Source organism: Magnolia sinica, chromosome 19 (genome assembly GCF_029962835.1).
Source record: "Magnolia sinica isolate HGM2019 chromosome 19, MsV1, whole genome shotgun sequence".
Taxonomy (NCBI): domain Eukaryota; kingdom Viridiplantae; phylum Streptophyta; class Magnoliopsida; order Magnoliales; family Magnoliaceae; genus Magnolia; species Magnolia sinica.
The window spans coordinates 10,851,687-10,870,900 of NC_080591.1; the positions used below are offsets into that span (position 1 = coordinate 10,851,687).

At 40.9% G+C, this 19,214-nt stretch overlaps 1 protein-coding gene across 5 annotated transcripts in view; it reads left to right on the forward strand.

Moving 5' to 3' along the window:
* The window catches only part of LOC131235053 (monoterepene synthase TPS1, chloropastic-like), a 49,859-nt gene extending 30,911 nt beyond the window's left edge, over nucleotides 1-18,948 (forward strand). Inside the window, exons 1-7 of one of the 5 annotated variants that reach the window (XM_058232147.1) lie at nucleotides 1,799-2,032; nucleotides 3,622-3,883; nucleotides 12,102-12,471; nucleotides 14,869-15,087; nucleotides 15,270-15,408; nucleotides 17,473-17,721; nucleotides 18,518-18,946. In XM_058232147.1, the coding sequence (XP_058088130.1) occupies nucleotides 1,808-2,032; nucleotides 3,622-3,883; nucleotides 12,102-12,471; nucleotides 14,869-15,087; nucleotides 15,270-15,408; nucleotides 17,473-17,721; nucleotides 18,518-18,811 (1,758 nt within the window). In that variant the 5' untranslated portion in view covers nucleotides 1,799-1,807 and the 3' untranslated portion in view covers nucleotides 18,812-18,946. Of the gene's footprint in view, nucleotides 1-1,798; nucleotides 2,033-3,621; nucleotides 3,884-10,752; nucleotides 10,976-11,241; nucleotides 11,504-12,101; nucleotides 12,472-14,868; nucleotides 15,088-15,269; nucleotides 15,409-17,472; nucleotides 17,722-18,517 lie in introns of those variants that run through there. The other 4 variants (XM_058232148.1, XM_058232146.1, XM_058232150.1 and 1 more) reach the window with 4 other exon arrangements.
* The last annotated feature ends 266 nt before the right edge of the window (nucleotides 18,949-19,214 follow it).

Here is a 19,214-nt window from a genome sequence, read left to right on the forward strand (position 1 = left end):
GGCTACTTCCCTGCCGTGCTCTGTGGGCCTCACCATGATGTATGTGTTTCATCCATGCCGTTCACTCATTCTTCCAGATCATTTTATGGAAAGCCGAAAAATGAGGTTGATCCAAATCTCAAGTGGACCGCACAGTGTTGATTGAACGCTTACCGTTAAAAACTTCTTGGGGGCACAAAAGTTTTGGATCAAGCTGATATATATTTTTTCCCTTCATCCAAGTCTGTATGACATAATCAACACGTTAGATATCAAATAATCATTACAGTGGGACCCAGGAGGTTTTTAATGGTGGACATTCAATCAATACTGTTTTCCCATAATGTGGTCGACCTTAGATTTATATGTACCTTATTTTTGGGATGAAGCCCTACAATTATATTTCAAAATGGATGGACGGCGTGGATAAAACACATACATCATGGTGGGGTCCACATAGCACCGACCACTAGCCACCTGGCTGGTGGCGGCCCGCGTCCGAAACCTCCAATGCACCTAGTTGCATTTGGCTCGGTATCATCGGCATACCTGTTTGGACCGTACATTAGTTTCAGCCCACACTTTATCCGCTCCACAGAATCCGCACCAATCAGATGGCCCTAACCATCTGCCACCGGACCTATCTTCTGAAAGCAATCTTGTCTATCCATTTTTTGCATGCCACTGAATTTACAGTCTTGGATCATCCAATGAGTATGATTTTTTCAAGGAAGCTCAGAAGAGTGGACTGGGTCTAATGGACGGTTTAAATAGGTGACGTGTGGACTGAGTCTAATGGACGGTCCAGATAGGTGATGTGGAGGTGAATGAGTCCAAATGCAAATAGGGGCATGAAAAGAAAGGTTAAGATACACTAAATCTAATGGCGAAAAGAAAAATGATGGCGTAAAAGGTATGGAGATTTCGGATCTGCGCACCTACCTCGCACACGTGGCAGTGACATGCGTTTCATGTGGCAGCGAAAAGGGAAAACGAGGGAAACGGAATCGGATTGGCTATTCCCCCTGTGCTCTGTGGGTCCCGCATGATGTATTTGTTTCATCCATGCCGTCCATATATTTTTATAGTATGTCATCAAAAATTAGATATATTCAAATATCAAATGGACCACATTACAGGAAACAGTGTTGAATGAACATCGATCGTTAAAATATTTTTGAAGCCTAAAAGTCTTGGATCAAGCAGATATTTGTTTTTTCCCTTCATCTAGGTCTTTATGACCTAATCAACAGATTGGATGTTATGTAAACAGTACAGTGGGCCTTAGGAGGATTTTAATTGTGGATATCCAATCACTATTGTTTTCCTGTAGTGTGGTCCACCTGAGATTTATATCCCTCTTATTTTTTGTATAAAGAACTAATATGATTCATAAAAATGGATGAACGGAATGGATGAAACAAATACATCGTGGTGGGTCCCACAGAGCACCGATCACTAGCCACCGGACTGGTGGCACGGGGAGTAGCCAATCCGTTTCCGAAACGGGGCCGTCGTGAGTCCATTTGGCTAAATCATTTTAGATCTTGGCCCCACGATGATGCATTTATCGTATACACCGTTCATCCATTTGGCTAAATCATTTTAGATCTTGATCCCAGAAATGAGTAATTTAAAAGGCTTAAGGTTTATGCCGAGCTTACCAAGTGGACGGACGGTTTGGATATAACTCATACCTTATGATGGCACCCACAGAACTTGGTGACGTTAACACAACAGCCAATCCGCTTCCCCTCGTGACTAGCTCTATATATAGGGTACCAAAGGAGGTTAGTCTAATACTCTCAACAATCATAGCACAATTAAGATGGCTCTTAATCTCCTCTCCCAGTTTCCCACTTGCTCTCTTGCACGTTTACCACCACTTAGTCCTATGATCCCAGCAGCTCGGGGCCATGGGAATATGGCCAGGAAGATCAGACGGTCAGCAAGTGCTCAAATTTCCGAGCCGCCCACTTTGAGACGATCGGGGAATTACCAACCAACCATCTGGAGTTATGACTTCATACAGTCATTAAAGAGCCATTACAAGGTGATTAACGACAATCAGTAGAGCCCCACTGGTGGGACCCGCAAGTCTGTCGTGGCCCAACTGTTACAACATGGCACAAGTGCTTGAAATCCAAGCCACTTATCAGTTTCGCCAAATGGGCCTGGCTTGGGCTCGGCAATTTCAATGTTTTGAATATATGGGCTTGAACATTCCAGCCCGGCCCTTTTCACAATCCTTGGCGTGGATGATGCTAGGGCTGAAAGTCAGGTGAGTTCAACCCGACCGACCCATGACTGACCCAACGTTGGGTTGGGCTTGGGCAAGATGTATTGGGTTCAGTATCGGGCTTGGGCTATACAAACACCAACTTGATAAAACTTGAGTTGGGCTTAATTTAAGGTCTCGAGTTGCCTGACTCAATCCGAACCGGATGGATATATAAGTTACTTATAAATGATAATTGTCTGTGTTGAAGGAACATGAAATTCTAATATTGTCGGGTTTCATTGGTCCATGTCATTTCTAATGACTCGGGCTAACAAGATACACCATAGTTCTCTCTTCCAAATAGATTGCGTGTTACACGATATGACTTTTAAAGAAGTAATTGTCCTATGTTTTAACTCGTTTGTTTAGAAAATTGAAATTGTTTATGATAAATAATTATATGTATAATTAATAAAATAATAGGTAAAAAAAAAGACATGTATTGAAATTAAATATAATAAACTAATATAATAATAAAAATATTAGCATGTATCCATCCCACCAACCCAACCAAGTCCGCTTTGGGTTAGCCTTGGGTTGAGAATTCCCAACCCGATGTTGGGTTGAGTATAGGAACCTTGGGTTAGGCTAGGGTTTAGCACCAACCCGACCCAACCCAAGCCAACCCACCCGACTTTCAGCCCCAGATGATGCAACCCGAAAACAATAGGGGTAGAAATGGGCCGGGTTTGGGCCAGGCCAGATTAGGCACACATTATGGACAAGGCCCAAGCCCAAGCATGAGCCCAAAAATTTTTAGCAGCGCCAGGCCAGATCCAATCCGACCCCAGCCCAGCCTGATAATTGATAAAATCTCTATTTCGCATATGAATGTTCCTAATTTATTCGTTGATCAAGTGGGCCACACATGTAGAAAGAATAGACAGCTAGAGGAACGAAATCAGCGGTTCACACTCAAGCGCATGGATTGCCGAACTGAGGAAGACATTTACGTATGAATTTCATATTTGTAGGATACATAAGACATGTACATATGAAGTCAGGCTGGGCCTGAAAGGCCAGGCTTAAATGACCGAAGCCCAAGCCAAGCTGGAAAACTGATCGATCGGGCTACTCACCTGGTGGGCCCCATCTGATAAGCCACACGCTTGCATCAGCCCATTTCAGCTTTACCTAAAACCAGACTGGTCGAAAGAGATCGACCGGCCGTCCACATCTGATGCAAACGTGTGGCTTATCAGATGGGGCCCACCAAGTGAGTGGCTTGGATCCCACAAATATCTTGCACGTAGTGGGTCATGAGTCCTACAATGCATGACACTCCAACAGGTGCCCGTTTTCGTTTCTTCCATACATGGTTGGATGTGTGGATGACAAAGACAACTGAGATTGTTACGCAGGGTGAAGTTTACGCAGAACGGATTGAGGAGCTGAAGGAAGCTGCGAGACGTTGTCTTGAAGAAGCAGATGGGCCACTAGCCCAACTCGAGTTGATCGACGATCTCCAGCGTCTAGGGGTGGGCCGTCTCTTCGAGAAGGAGATCGACGGTAAGCTAAAGGCCATATACATGGGTGAGAAAGAAATGGTAACAGAGGGTGATATCCATTCTACAGCTCTCTACTTTAGGCTTCTAAGAGAACATGTTTTTGAGGTATCACCAGGTATGCACGCTCTCTTTATTTTGATTTGGATTTTATTTTATTTTTCCGTTTCCTGTCAGATTCTCAATGGCCCATTTATTTATCAGGCTCATCTCCAAGTATGGCCCACAGTAGCCAAAAAAGGGCCTGAGCTGGACTTAGGTTTGCCATTCTCAAAACTGGTCATAACTGCCACCCAAAATCCTGTAATTCGGGTCCGTGCCCGGCCTGTTGTAATCTATTTTTGAAGCCTGAGGGCCATCAAGCCCAGCCAAACATATAAATACAAGGCCTATTGCCTGAGCCTGACAGGGCCTAGCCAGAAAAATTGGTTGAGCCCAACCCATCCATTGATCAGGTGGACCATGCAAGAATTAAATACAATGGTGTACATGAACGATGCATATATGATCTTAACTAGGTAGTATAAATGTAACTGAAATATGCCCAGGAAATTCCCACAAAGATCTGGTGGTTCATCAACTGGGCCCCACCTATAAGATATGCCCCAAAAGAATAGGCCCAGTAATTACATGTGATCCACCTCATAATTGATCAGACCAGCCTGATTTTCGGTACAAGGGCATGTCCTCAGCTAGCTCAACCTGCAGAACAGACTCATATCATTTTCATGCTCCAATCTAACTTAGTCCATATTCAATGGACAGAAATATTCAGAAGATTCAAGGATGAGATGGGTAGTTTCCGAGCGGGTCTATGTGACGATGATCCAATCGGTCTAGTGAGCCTATATGAAGCTTCATACCATGGCATGGATAGAGAAACCATCTTGGATGAGGCCAAAGCCTTCACAAGCAAACATCTCAAAGAATTCAAGGAAAAACACATACAGGGATACATTGGCATGCTGATAGATCATGCATTGGAGCTTCCAGTGCATTGGAGAATGCCAAGGTTGGAGGCTAGATGGTACATAGACTTCTATGAGAAAAAGGAAGGCATGAATCCTATCTTACTTCAACTAGCTAAGCTGGATTTCAACATGGTTCAAAGTAATTACCAAAGAGAGCTTATGAAGGTCTCAAGGCAAGGATATTGGATGTATGGCGCATACATTTTCTGGGCTAGACTCCTATGCATGTTAGTGGGTGGTCCGAAACTGGATCTGTCCTCTACAAACAATATTCTCCATATGGATTTGCAACGCACTGATCGGATGGTTCAGATCATCCGATTAGAATGATTTTTTTTTTTTTTTTTTTTTGAAGACAGGGGGTGTCCCCACCTCTTTTTGAAGTGAGACTAATCCTCGCGGAAACAATCACCCACAACCATGTGTATCGGTAAAGCCAAGGAGGGGAATCAAACCCTCACCTGTAGGGAGCAAACCTACGGTGAAGACCATTCCTCCAAACCTCGTTGGGTTCTGATTAGAATGATTTTTTCAAGGCAGCTGATAAAGAGTGGGTGATGCCGAATGGACGGTATAGATTAATGATATTAATTGTCCAGATCATTCCTCCACATGGAGAGACAAACTAAGAAATGCAAAAACACGCTTATGCATGAATATATGAATGTGGTGCATGTACGTATTCATATGTATGAATGTATTCTATGAGTTTGATACCTACTAGTTATTTATTTGTTTTCTGTTCTGTTTAGCTGGTGGGCCAACATTGGACTTGTAAAGAAGTTGAGCTTTGCTAGAGACCGTCTGATAGAGTCTTTCTTATGGGCAATGGGAATATCCTTTGAGCCTCAGTTGGGACATTGCAGGGAAGTGATTGCAGCACTAATTCAACTCACCACAGTCGTAGATGATACATATGACGTTTATGGTTCGTTGGATGAATTGGTACTATTTACAGATGCAGTTGATAGGTGAGATGGGGAACTTATATGAGATCCTGACCACACACACCTACCACTATTTCCCATACTAGATAGGCATAATCCACAGAACACACTACTCAGAATTTAAAACGAGTTGGTGATTCTACCATTATCCAATCCACTTATTCAACGGTTTGGATTTTCAGATGGGACATTAATACCATCGAACAGCTCCCAGAATACATGAAGATATTGTTTCTAGCTCTTTACAACCGCACCCACGATATAGCCTACGTCATTCTCAGGGAACATGGTTTGGACATCGTCCCATATCTGAAGAAAGCGGTACAATACTACATAGATCTTTTATTTTAGAAAGAGAGCTGATAACCTACACCTATTGCTATTACTTAGCTGAACGTTGGCTCATGTGAATTGCAGTGGTTAGGTTATTGCAAAACAGGCTTAGTAGAGGCAAAATGGTATAAAAGCGGCTACACACCAACACTGGAGGAGTACGTGAACAATGGATGGATTTCAATATCAGGGCCCCACATGCTAACCCATACGTTTTTCTTAGTGGGGCAAAAACCATCCAAAGAGTCCATTGAATGGTTAATGAACGATCAAACTCTCATCCGTGCATCATCCATTGTTTTCCGGCTCACAGATGATTTAGGAACTGCAACGGTATGCACCCTCTATTTCTTATCTTTGCAATAAACACCCTTGATTCTTTAGCTTCATGGACCCAAGGTCCTTGTTCACTGTCCATGTCAAACAACCATTTACTCTTGTTTGACATGGTGATAAAGGTCATATGTTTGAATCTTGAGAGCAGCAAATATGCCTTGCTAATATATTATTCTTTCATGGGGGTCAGGAAAATCAAGTCCAAGCCCTGCGTGGGGTGTTGAAGTGATAAAGTCCATTGATATACATTGATACACCACACTTTGAAAGCTTAAGCTTTTAGAGTAATTGGTTATTTGACAGTTCATGCCTTATATTTTCCATGGACGTGCAGGATGAAGTAGCAAGAGGTGATGTACCAAAAGCCATCCAATGTTACATGCATGAAGCTGGTGTTTCAGAAGAAATAGCGAGGGAGCATATTAAAGGTGTAATAAGTGAAAATTGGAAGAAAATGAACCGACATCGAGCCACACTTTCTGCAATATTACCCAAGTCGTTCATTGATACTGCATTTGATTTACCACGGATGTCGACTTGTACGTATCTTTATGGAGATGGATTCGGTGTCCCTGATCGTGAAACCAAGGACACTTTCATGTCGTTGGTGGTTGAACCAATTCCACTTTAGGAAAGATAAGCATGCTTTAGTTAATGTTAATGGTATGTCTGGTGGTTATATGTAAGGTGTGAAATTTTATTACTATGAACTTGATATTAGACTATATATGTATTAGCATTTGTCATGTTGGTAATCCTCACCGTTCAATATATAGTTTGCCATTTGATCAAAGTTGCCTCAAAATTCTCATTGATTAAACGCCCAATATCTAAATCAATGGACTACTTTTAGTTAGATGTATGGAAGATGTGCAGCTTGAATGAATGGTTACAGATTTTGGGGTTATTGTTATATTAGAGAAGTAGCTTATTATTTTAATTGCTCACATTCTTATTTGTTTTATACCTGTCGAAACAGAAAAAGAAAGGATATTGAGAGCCCAACATCACATTAAAGGAAAGAAAATGTATGAAAAAAAAAAAAAAAACTCTTGTCAACTTGTTTTAATACAATTTATTTTTTATGAACATGTTGAAAGGTTAGTGCTAATAAAGGACAATTTTATTCTTTTTCTTGACTTTTCTTCTTAAGGAATAAAAATTGTCGTTCTGGGAAAAAGCTATATATGGAAATGAAAATCAATTTCCACAAATAAATGTCTTCGAAAAACAATAGAAAACGTCACCACTGTGGAAAGCTTACATTGGGCTAAATTTTGGATCCGGGGTGAAAATGTGATGGCACACCTGTTGCATGAGCTGAACTGATGGGAATTCTTCTACATGTGGTTTAGAATTAGTAGTAGGTGTTGCGAAAAATACACACACATAATTAATGAAGGCCAAGTCAAAATCAAAGAAAATGGCTAAAGGGTGGATACCCAAAATACAAAGGAAATTGTACAATTTAAAGATGAGGGAAATGTGTTTTTTTTTTTTGTAATAACACTTAAATGAGTTTAATACCATAATTAGTAGATTGGTGGCAATCAATTTGAAAATTAATGATGAAGAAAATGTTGTACTTCTGCTCTATTCAATGCCAAAATTGTACAATGATTTAATCATGAATCTTAGTAGCTGTCCAAATTTCAATATGGAGTCAGTTGTGTCTATATTACTCATTGAAGAATCTTGTAGAAAAACATATGGAGAATTTGCTTATGATACTATGATGGTTAAAGAAAGATTTACTAAGATGGGTACCAATGAGAAAAATATAAGTCAAAAGGGCATCAAACATAAAACCTAATCTGATTCAATTGGTGAGATCTGCAAAGCTCAATGGATTGCCAATTAGCTATTGACAGCTTCAGTAGCTCTCTTGGTATTGAATTGACGTCCACAAGTTCTGTGGGGCCTACCATAATGTATGTGTTGTATATGCACGGTCTTATCTCACGAGATCATTTTAAGATATGAGCTAAAAAATAAAGTAGATCCAAAGCTCAAGTAACACGTTACATGAAACAGTGCGACACTTATGCCAATCGTTGAAACCTTTGTAAGGCTAATTACATGCTTATTTGAAATCTAACATGGTCAGAAGTTCACATAAACATGGATGAAGGAAAACACAAATATCAGCTTGATTGAAAACTTCTGCTGCAGGAAGAAGTTTCTAATAGGCATTCAATCCCCACTATTTTCTGTGATGGGTCTACTTGAGCTTTAGATCTGCCTCATTCTTTAAGTCATACCCTAAAATGATCTCTTCCAATAGATGAACGACATGGATTCAATACATACATCATGGTGGGCCTACAGAACTTGATAACAACGACATGGCCCAATCACAATGCAGGCAAATAAAAATTTGTGTTGGTCACAAACAAAGAGTCTAGATTCTATATAAATTATAAGCCATGCTTCACGTGGGGCCACCATGTATATTTTTTAATCCAAAAATAATACGTGTTAGGTGGGCCAAAATGCTAGAAATAAGACAGTGGCTTCAAATAAATAACTGCCCTGGCCGGTACGCAGGCAACATGGTGCATGCTTGTTACCAACGTGGCATCTACACCGTTCATCGTGTGCTTGCCTCATGTTCACCTTAGAACATGAAAACCATGCCATTTCAGAATTCATGCAGGCCCCACATTGAGAAAGACTTGGGACGGGACAACTACCATTAATTGAGTGTGGGGCCACATTGAGAAAGGAAAGTCTAGCACTAAAAACTCAACGTACATGTATGTCCGGCTTGATTGATGAGTGGGCCACCCGATTTTTTGGTACATTGAAAGTTCAAAGCGACGGCCTAGGAAGGATTCAGTGAGTCCGTGATCATGGAGGCCACCTTGATGTATGTGTTGAATATCCATGCCGTTCATCTGTTTTGTCAGCTCATTTTAGTGCATTGGCTTAAAAATGAAGCTGACCCAAATCTCAGGTGGACCATATCACAAGAAACAGTGGTGATTGAATGCACACTAGTAAACTTCTTGTGGGCCACAAGTTTTGGATAAAGCTGATATTTCTGGCTTCCCTTCATCAAGGTCTTTGTCACCTTATCATTGGATGGCAAATAAATATTTTTTAATGGTGGGCGTTCAATCACCAATGTTTCCTGTGAAGGGGTCCACCTAAGATTTGGATTTGTTTCTTGTTTGGACCCATGTCCTAAAATGTACTTGCAAAATGGATGGATGGCGTAGATAAACAAAACATTCATCAAGGTAGGCCCCACAGTCACGGTCTCAGGGAAGTCGGTGTTTCCCGGCCTCACGGAATCCGCTCCCTTGCCCAAAGGTCTGTGGGGCCCACCATGATGTTATGATATATCCACTCCGTCCATCGGTTCGTCAGTTCATTTTAGGACAAGATCTCAAACATGACGGAGATCCAATACTCAAGTGGACCACACGAATGAGGATTGAACGGCCACAGTGAAGTCTTAGCTAGTGGGGTCACAGAGGTTCTTGATCGGGGTTATATTTATGTTTTCCCTTCATCTATATGGGAATCACCTAATGAAAGGATTGGATGGCATCTAAAAATCATGGTGGTGTCTCCATCCCTACTGTTTCCTGTCGCATGGCCCACTCAGCCTCGCTAGATCGTAAACGGATTGGCTACTCCCCCGCCACCTGCCAATGGTTGGTGATCGGTGCTCTGTGGGACCACCATGATTTATGTGTTTCATCCATGCCGTACAACTATTTTTAAAGATCATTTCATCGTATGAGAACAAAATTAGGTATATCCCAATCGCAAGTGTACGACATTACAGGAAACAGTGTTGAATGAGTGTAAACCATTAAAAACCTTTTTGGGGCCATAAAAGTTTAGGATCAAGATGATCTTTTTTTTTTTTCCTCTTCATCTGGTCCTTTATGACCTAATCAACAGATTGGATGTCAAATAAACAGTACAGTGGGCTTTAGGAGGATTTTAATGGTGGATATCCAATCACTGTTGTTTTCCTCTGGTGTGTTGTACCTGAGATTTATATCCATCTCAGTTTTGGAATAAAACCCTAAAATGATATTTAAAAGTGGATGAACGGAATGGATGAAACAAATACATCATGGTGGGGCCCACAGAGCACCGACCATCAGCAACGGGGCTGGTGGCAGGGCCGCAGGGGGAGTAGCCAATCCGTTTTCCACTAGATCATGTCTCTTAATTATTAAATCGACACATGTTGTGACAAGACATTGAATATCATCACGTGAAAGATAGAGAGATCCAAACTCGAATCCGCGTCCTTACAACCGTACACGTGGCAGTGAACATGTATTTCATGTGACAGCCCATGTCCCCTGTGATTTATATATATGGTACCAAAGGAGGTTAGTCCTAACTCCGACTCTCACCAACCATAACACAATTAAGATGGCTCTTAATCTCCTCTCCCATTTGCCTATTTGCTCTCTTACACGTTTTCCACTTACTCCTGTGATCTCAGCACCAGTGGGCCATGGAAATGTAGCTAGACAGATCAGACTGCTAGCAAGCGCTCACACTTGCGAGCCAACCACTTCGAGACGATCAGGGAATTACCAACCAAGCATCTGGAGTAATGACTTCATACAATCACTAAAGAGCGATTACAAGGTGATTAATGACAATAGGAAGAGCCCCACTGGTGGGACCCTCAAGTCTCTCGTGGCCCACCTTTTACAACGTCAGTCAGAGGGCCAAATAGGCTGGGATTGGGCTCAGCAAATTCCAGCCTTTGAAAATTATGGGCCCACCCAAATCGAGTTGTGGATTTGGGCCAGACCTGAACAGGCCCCACTTTAAGGCAAAGGCTTTTTTGTTTCTTACTTAGATGGTTGTTTGATGTGTGGATTACAGAGAGTACTGAGACTGTTATGCAGGGTGATGTTTACACAGGACGAGTTGAGGAGCCGAAGGAAGCAGTGAGCCGTTGTCTTGAAGAAGCAGATGGGCCTTTGGCCCAACTCGAGTTGATCGACGATATCCAGCGTCTAGGGGTGGGCCGCCTCTTTGAGAATGAGATCAATGATAAATTAAAGACTATATACATGGGTGAGAAAGAAATTGTAACAGAGGGTGATATCCATACTACAGCTCTCTACTTTAGGCTTCTAAGAGAACATGGGTTTGAGATCTCACCAGGTACCCACGTTCTCTTAATTTTGATTATTATTATTATTATCATTTTTATTTTTATTTTTGGATTTGTCAATGGTCCATTTATTTATCAGGCTCCCCAAGTGTGGCCCACAATCACGAAAAATGAGCCTGACCAGGACTTAGGTGTGTCATTCTCAAAATTTGTCTGAACTGGCTGCACTGTTTATTTGGGCTTAACTACCACCCTACATCCTGTAACTGACGTCTGAGCCCGGCCTATCGTAAGCTAGCTTTGAAGTCTGATGGGCCATCAAGGCCAAGATCATATATGAATATAACGCCCAATGGATATTTGTAGGATAGAAGATATGTACACATTAAAAAGAAATGGCCCAGAGAATAGGCTCAGTAAGCCTGTGGGCTCCACTGCGCATCACAACAGCTGAGTATGGTTATAAAATAAAACTGACCATATCAAGATAGCACATGTTAATCCACCTCATGATTGATCGGGCCAGCCTCAATTTCAGGACCAACCCATGTTTCAGTGGGCCCCATCTGATGAACAAACTCAGATCATTTTCGCATGCCAATCTCTTTATCACCTTCCAATCTAACTTAGTTCATATTCAATGGACAGAAATATTAAGAAGATTCAAGGATGAGACGGGTAGTTTCCGAGCGGGCCTCTGTGACGACCCGATCGGTCTATTGAGCCTATATGAAGCTTCATACCATGGTCTGGATGGAGAAACTATCTTGGATGAGGCTAAAGCCTTCACAAGCAAACATCTCAGAGAACTCAAGCACATACAAGGAAACATTGCAATGCAGGTAGATCATGCATTGGAGCTTCCGGTGCATTGGAGAATGACAAGGTTGGAGGCTAGATGGTACGTAGACTTCTACGAGAAAAAGGAAGGAATGAATCCTATCTTACTTCAACTAGCTAAGCTGGATTTCAACATGGTTCAAAGTAATTACCAAAGAGAGCTTAGGAAGGTCTCAAGGTACGGATATTGGACGAATGGTGCATACCATGTTAATTTAGTAGCATTTTGAATGATGGTGTGGCTCATTCTCGAGTCCTCACTTGTGGCACTGACTTACAGCTATCCAGACCATTCAAAAATTGTGTCCCATCTCTAAAATCGTACTGATCAAGCAATCTTAACCATTGTTTTGAGAGAGATGCTTGATCAGTTTTCTTCTGGGCACTGTAAGTTATAGTGTGCCACACTATGAGTTAGATCTAATACTCAATTGTGCCACACTATTTGAAATAGTGGTATTGAACCTCCACTGTTGAAATAGTCGTAATGCCCACATTTTTAGATATATATATATATATATATATATATATATATATATATATATATATATATATATATATATATATATATATCACCTGTCCACCAATTTCTTCATATAATCTTATGGTGTGGGCATGACATTATGACTGGTTTGGATGGCATATAATAATCACAGTGGGCCTAAAAAAATCAATGGCAGAATGAAGTAGATCCAAATCTCAAGTGGACCACACCATAGGAAAAAACTTCTTGGAGTCATAAGTTTTGGATCAAGCAAATATTTGTGTTTTCCATTCATCCTAGTATATGTGACCTTATCAATAGGTTGGATGGCAAATAAACATTACAATGGGCCCTAAGTTGTTTTTAATGGTGGGTGTTCAATGACCACTGTTTCCTATGGTGTGGTCCACTTCAGATTTAGATCTGGTTCATTTTTGGTCCAATACTCTAAAATGAGCTGGCAAAATGGATGAACGGAGTAGATATATAACAAATACATTTAAAGTGGGCTCCACTGTCACCACATTACCGGACTAGACGATTCAACAACCCAACTTGCTTTTCTCGATGAGGTATTTTAAAACATATTTACCAAACATGCTTCTCTGCTAATCATTTAGAAACTAGGATAAGTAACTTGAAGCATAAGTAACTTTTCTTAGTGACTCCGTTCAAAATCTAGTCGAGTAGAATCAACCGATTTTGGAATTGAAGTATCCAAGAACCATGATGAAAACATCATCATGGCTCTCCATTCACGGACCATTTGTAACACCACCCATTAGGTCCAGTGCACTCTTCTTCCAAGGAAAAAGCATAGTCATTGGGTGGTCCTAAATTGGATCTGTCCTCTACAAACAATATTCTCCATATGTTTTTGCAAGGTACTGATTCCATATGTTTTTGCAAGGTACTGATTGGATGGTTCAGATCATCCGACTAGAATGGTTCTATTTTTCAAGGCAGCCTATAAAGAGCGAGTGATGCCAGATGGACGGTCCAGATTGATGATATTAATGTCCAGATCATTCCTCCATATGGAGAGACAAACTAAGAAATGCAAAAACACGTCTATGCATGAAAATATGGGCCTAATGCATGTACGTATTCATAGAGACAAATATATATATATATATATATATATATATATATATATATATATATATATATATATATATATATATATATAGGAAAACGCTCACCTGCGAACTGGTTCGTACGTACTACATACAAACTTTTTTGAGAACCCATTATACGTGATGTGGATCCAAAATCTGAACCGTTCATGTGAAGAAGCACCTCGTGAAACCCCCCAGGACCAAGTTTTACTTTGATCTAAAAGTTTGATGGGCCATGAAAAATGCAAACAGTTTCCTCCCTTGATTTACATTTCTCTTTGCTATGGCCCACCAGAATTTTAGATCAGGCTGAAAATTTATCATGGAGGGTTTCATGGGATTCTGCATCACATGGACCGTTCAGATTAGACACCCATGACACGTGTGCAAAGGTGCGCACGTGCGTAGGTGCGCAGGGGAGCATGACTCATATATATATGTGTGTGTGTGTGGGGTACTATATATCAGGTGGATGCTGTGTGAGCCCCATCGTGATGTCTGTCAACCATCTACCCCATCAGTCAGACGCACCATTCCATGATGAGCGACAGGTTTAAAATTCAAGTCAATCCATGACTTGGGGGGGCCACACCACATATAAGAGTTGAGAGGGGTTACCCTCTCATTAAAACATTCATAATCATTTATTGAGCCCACCAAGACATGGTTAAAAAATCCATACCATCCATTGTGTGTGTCCCACTTGGATGAAGGGTCAAACCACTTTCAGTCACATAAAAAATTCATGTAGACCCCACCAAGTGCTTTTATATGTTCTAGGCATGTTTTCACATGGTTTTAGATGGTATGGCCCACCTGAGTTCTGTAGACAGCCAATTTTTGGGATAACCTAAAGGGGAACCATGAGGTCGACCTTATATATATATATATATATATATATATAGGATTTTGTATGTATTATGTGAGCTTTCGTGCCTACTAGTGGCGTTATTTGTTTCTCTATTCTGCTTAGATGGTGGGACAACTTGGGACTTGCAAAGAAGTTGAGCTTTGCTAGAGACCGTCTGGTGGAGGATTACTTATGGTCCATGGGAATAGTCTTTGAGCCTCGGTTCGGACATTGCAGGGAAGTGCTTACAGGACTTCTTCAATTCATCACAACCGTGGATGATATGTACGACGTTTATGGTTCGTTGGATGAATTGGAACTATTTACAGATGCAGTTGATAGGTATAACATGGGACACTTGTATGAGATCCTGACCACACACACACCCGGTAGGCCCCACAGTAGATGGGCATAATCCACAAAACACACTACTCAGAATTAAAAACTTCTACTCATTCTATTAACCACCAACCATTTTCTAAGTCACTTATTCAACGGTCTGGATTGTCGATGGTGTTTTTCAGGTGGGACATTAATACCATTGAACGACTCCCAGAATACATGAGGATATGTTTTCTAGCTCTTTACAACAGCACCCACGATGCGGCCTACGTGATTTTAAGGGAACATGGTTTGGATATCATCCCATATCTGAGTAAAGCGGTACAATATTACTACATGCACTTTTTAATTTGGCAAGACAAGCAGCTGATGGCCTGCACCTACCTGCGAGCTAACTAGTGTAGGATTCCTGAGCCATTGCAAAAAGATGGGTCCCACCATGAAGATCAGATCGCTGGAAAATCAGGCCGTTGCTATGATCAGGTGGGCCACACCATCAAAATCAATACACGCAATGTGTAGATGCGGTTATGCTGCATGAACTGATGGGTCCCACCATCTGCTTGGCTCAGGTGTCCTCCAGGAATGACACGCTGGTGGGAAACGTGGGGGTTGCATGATGAGTTAGCATGCAACCAGTTGTAGCTGACCCTTTCTGTTTGGGACAAAAATATCAAAGGCCCGATGTACCGGTAAGGTAATCTGGACCATTGATCTAATGAGTTGTCACCAGAACGATCAACGTAAGGCCTGTAATTGAGGCATGTTGTTAGGTATGGGTCTTTTTGAAGCCGTATTAATAAAAGGTGTGGGCCTGAAACCAAAAGCTGAATAACTAAACAAGACCGGCCGGGCTAATGAATAATCGGTTGGCGTGGCAGACCCTTGGGGGCACATTTGGATGATAAGTCACTCTAAGTAAGTTACCTATGCCGTGATAATGGGGCCCACGTTAACATATGTGTTATATCTACTCCCTCCATCCGTTTTGCCAGATCCAAATCTCAGGTAGACTTCACCATAGGAGATGGTAGTTATTGGACACCCACCATCAAAAACTTCCTATGGCCCACAGGAACGTTTTATTTTCCATCCAACCTATTGATAAAGTCAGGGGATGAAGGGAAAGCACAAGTATCAGCTTGGTTTAAAATTGTTGTTGCCCCACGACGTTTTTGATGGCAGACGTTCAATCATCTTATTTCCTATGGTGGGTCCACTTGAGATTTGGATCTGCCTATTTTTTGGCTCATGTATTAAAATGAGCTGAAAAACGGAAGGATGGCATGGATATAGAACACATACATCAAATTGAGTTGTCAGCGCATAATTGCTTGGTGAACCCAACTCCATGTGCTTAGGATCCACTGTGATGTTTTTTAGAAATCCGCCTGTCCATCCATCCATTTTACTAGATCATATTAGGAGGCGGGCAAAAAATGAGGCAGATCTAAAGCTTAAGTAGGCCACATTGAAGGAAACAATGGAGATTAGACAGTCACCATTGAAATCTTGACGAGGATCACATAAATGATTATATGCCATCCAAACCAGTCATAAGGTCATTCTTACCCCATAAGATCATAGGAAGAAACACATGGATCTGTGTATATTTAAAAAAATAAAATAAATGTGGGCTTAGGACTACTTCAATAGTGGAGCTTCATTACCATTGTTTCAAGTAGTTTGGTCTGCTTGAGTGGTAGATCTAACTTATATTTGGGCCCACAGCTTAAAATGAGCCAATGAAAATGGTCAACTGGGTACATTTCTCAAAACCATTACGGTTTAACACTTCAATTTTTTGAGCTCCCCCCTTCTAAGGTGGGGTTTAATAATACTTTTTCAAGCATCTTGCTTACAATGGATTAAAAACTGATGGATATATAGCGGATTTCTTAGAAACACCATGGTGGGCCACATGAGAATGGGTGTGATTTCAACAATATATGTTAAATACCATTTTTGCAAGTTGTGTGACCCACTTGAATGTTAAATCTACTCATATTAAAGCCTATCCTCTAAAATAATTAATATCAATAAAATAATTGCTGAAAGCAGGCTGAATTTCCCAAAAAACATCATGAATTTCTTAAAAGCATTATGGGATGTATTTCTCAATATGGCACATTCATCCATCAGGCTCCAGTCGACTCCTACTACTAGCAATTTTGTAAATTGAAAATCAAGATTTAAAAATAATAATAATAAAAAAAAAGTTACTTTGTATTATAAGTAATTTATTAATTTTAGTAACCAAAGTAACTTAAGTTGAAAAAGTAACTTATTAAGTTAAGAGATTAAGTTATTGGGTGGTATCCAAAGGGGCTCTAAAAGGCCTACATCACTACTGATTAGCTGAATATTAGCTCATGTTAATTGCAGTGGGCAAATTATTGCAAAGCAGGCTTAGTGGAGGCAAAATGGTACAACAGCAGCTACACGCCCACACTCAAGGAGTACCTTAACAATGCATGGATTTCGATATCAGGCCCCATCGTACTAATTCATACATTTTTCTTACTGGGACAAAAACCATCCAAGGAGTCCATTGATTGCTTGACGAATGATCAAAATCTCATCCGTTCATCATCCCTTATTTTCCGACTCAACGATGATTTGGGAACTTCAACGGTATACACCCTCTATTTCTTATATTTGCAACAAAAAAAAAAACACCCTTGAATCTTCATCTTCATGAATCAATCTGCCCCATCTGGCCTTTGGATAGTCCACCACAGGTTAGGTCTACTTTTGGGCCCACAGCTGGGCCTATATACCTGATTCTAAGGTTCAACAAAGAAATAGCTTGGGACCGAATGTAGATTTAAGCTGAATCAAGGCCTATTATAGCTAAATAATCTAGGACGCGGCACAAGGATGCTGGGTGGGGCCCACCTCCATGTTTGTAGGATATTTATACCGTTCATCCGTTTTTCAAGATCATTTTAGGACATGAGACCAAAAATGAGGTGGATCCAAAACTCAAGTGAACCACATGAGAGGAAAATTTGGGGATTCAGTGAGAACCGTTGAAACATTCTTGTGGCCATAAAAGTTTTGTTTCAGGCTTTTTTTTTTTTTTTTTTGGTATTTTCACTTCATCCCAATGTTAATGACCTTATAAATGGTTTGGATGGCACATGAACATCAAGGTGGAGCCCTGGAAGTTCCAACGGTAGGCATTTCTTTTCCCAATTTTCCCTCTCGTGTGGCCCAATTGAGTTTTGGATCCACCTCATTTTTGGTCTCATACCCTAAAATGAGCTCTCAAAACGGACAGACGGGGCAGATTTCCCACAAATATGGCAGTGGACCCCACCCAGCATCCTTTTGTAGGAAATCCACGTAGGCATGTTCCTAACTTAGGCCCATATGTGGACCCCAGACTCTTGCTGACTGTTCATTCTGCATATTTTGATGGACGCAGGATGAATTAGCAAGAGGTGATGTTCCGAAATCCATCCAATGTTACATGCATGAAGTTGGCGTTTCAGAGGAAATAGCGAGGGAGCACATCAAAGGTGTAATTAGTGACTTGTGGAAGAAAATGAACCAACATCGGGCTACTCTTTCTGCATTACCTAAGTCTTTCATTGCTGCTGCATTTGATTTACCGCGGATGTCTACTTGTGCGTACCTTTATGGAGATGGATTCGGTGTCCCTGACCGGGAAACCAAGGACATTGTCATGTCACTGGTGGTTGAACCAATTCGGCTTTAGGAAATATAATTAGCATGCTTTGGTTAATGTTAATGTTACGTGCTAGCATTTGCTATATTGGTAATCCCGACCGTTTAATATGTAGTTCGCCTTTTGATAATACTTACTCCTAAATTCTCACCGATTAAATGCCCGCTTTCTCACTCAATGGACTACTTTGGAGCCATTGTTAGGGTTGCCTCTTGGCTTCAAATTCGGTCACTTATTATATTTGCAGGCGTGTTAGAACCGACTATGCAACTCAATTCCAATCATACAACTTTGACTATAGTGTTAAAAGAGGTAAATATATTAGAATTGACAATATATGACTAAGAAGACCAGTTGTCAATTCAGCCACTCGCAAAGTGTTATTTAAAATGATCAGGTGATTATTGGAAGGTAAGATTTCTCCTATAAATAA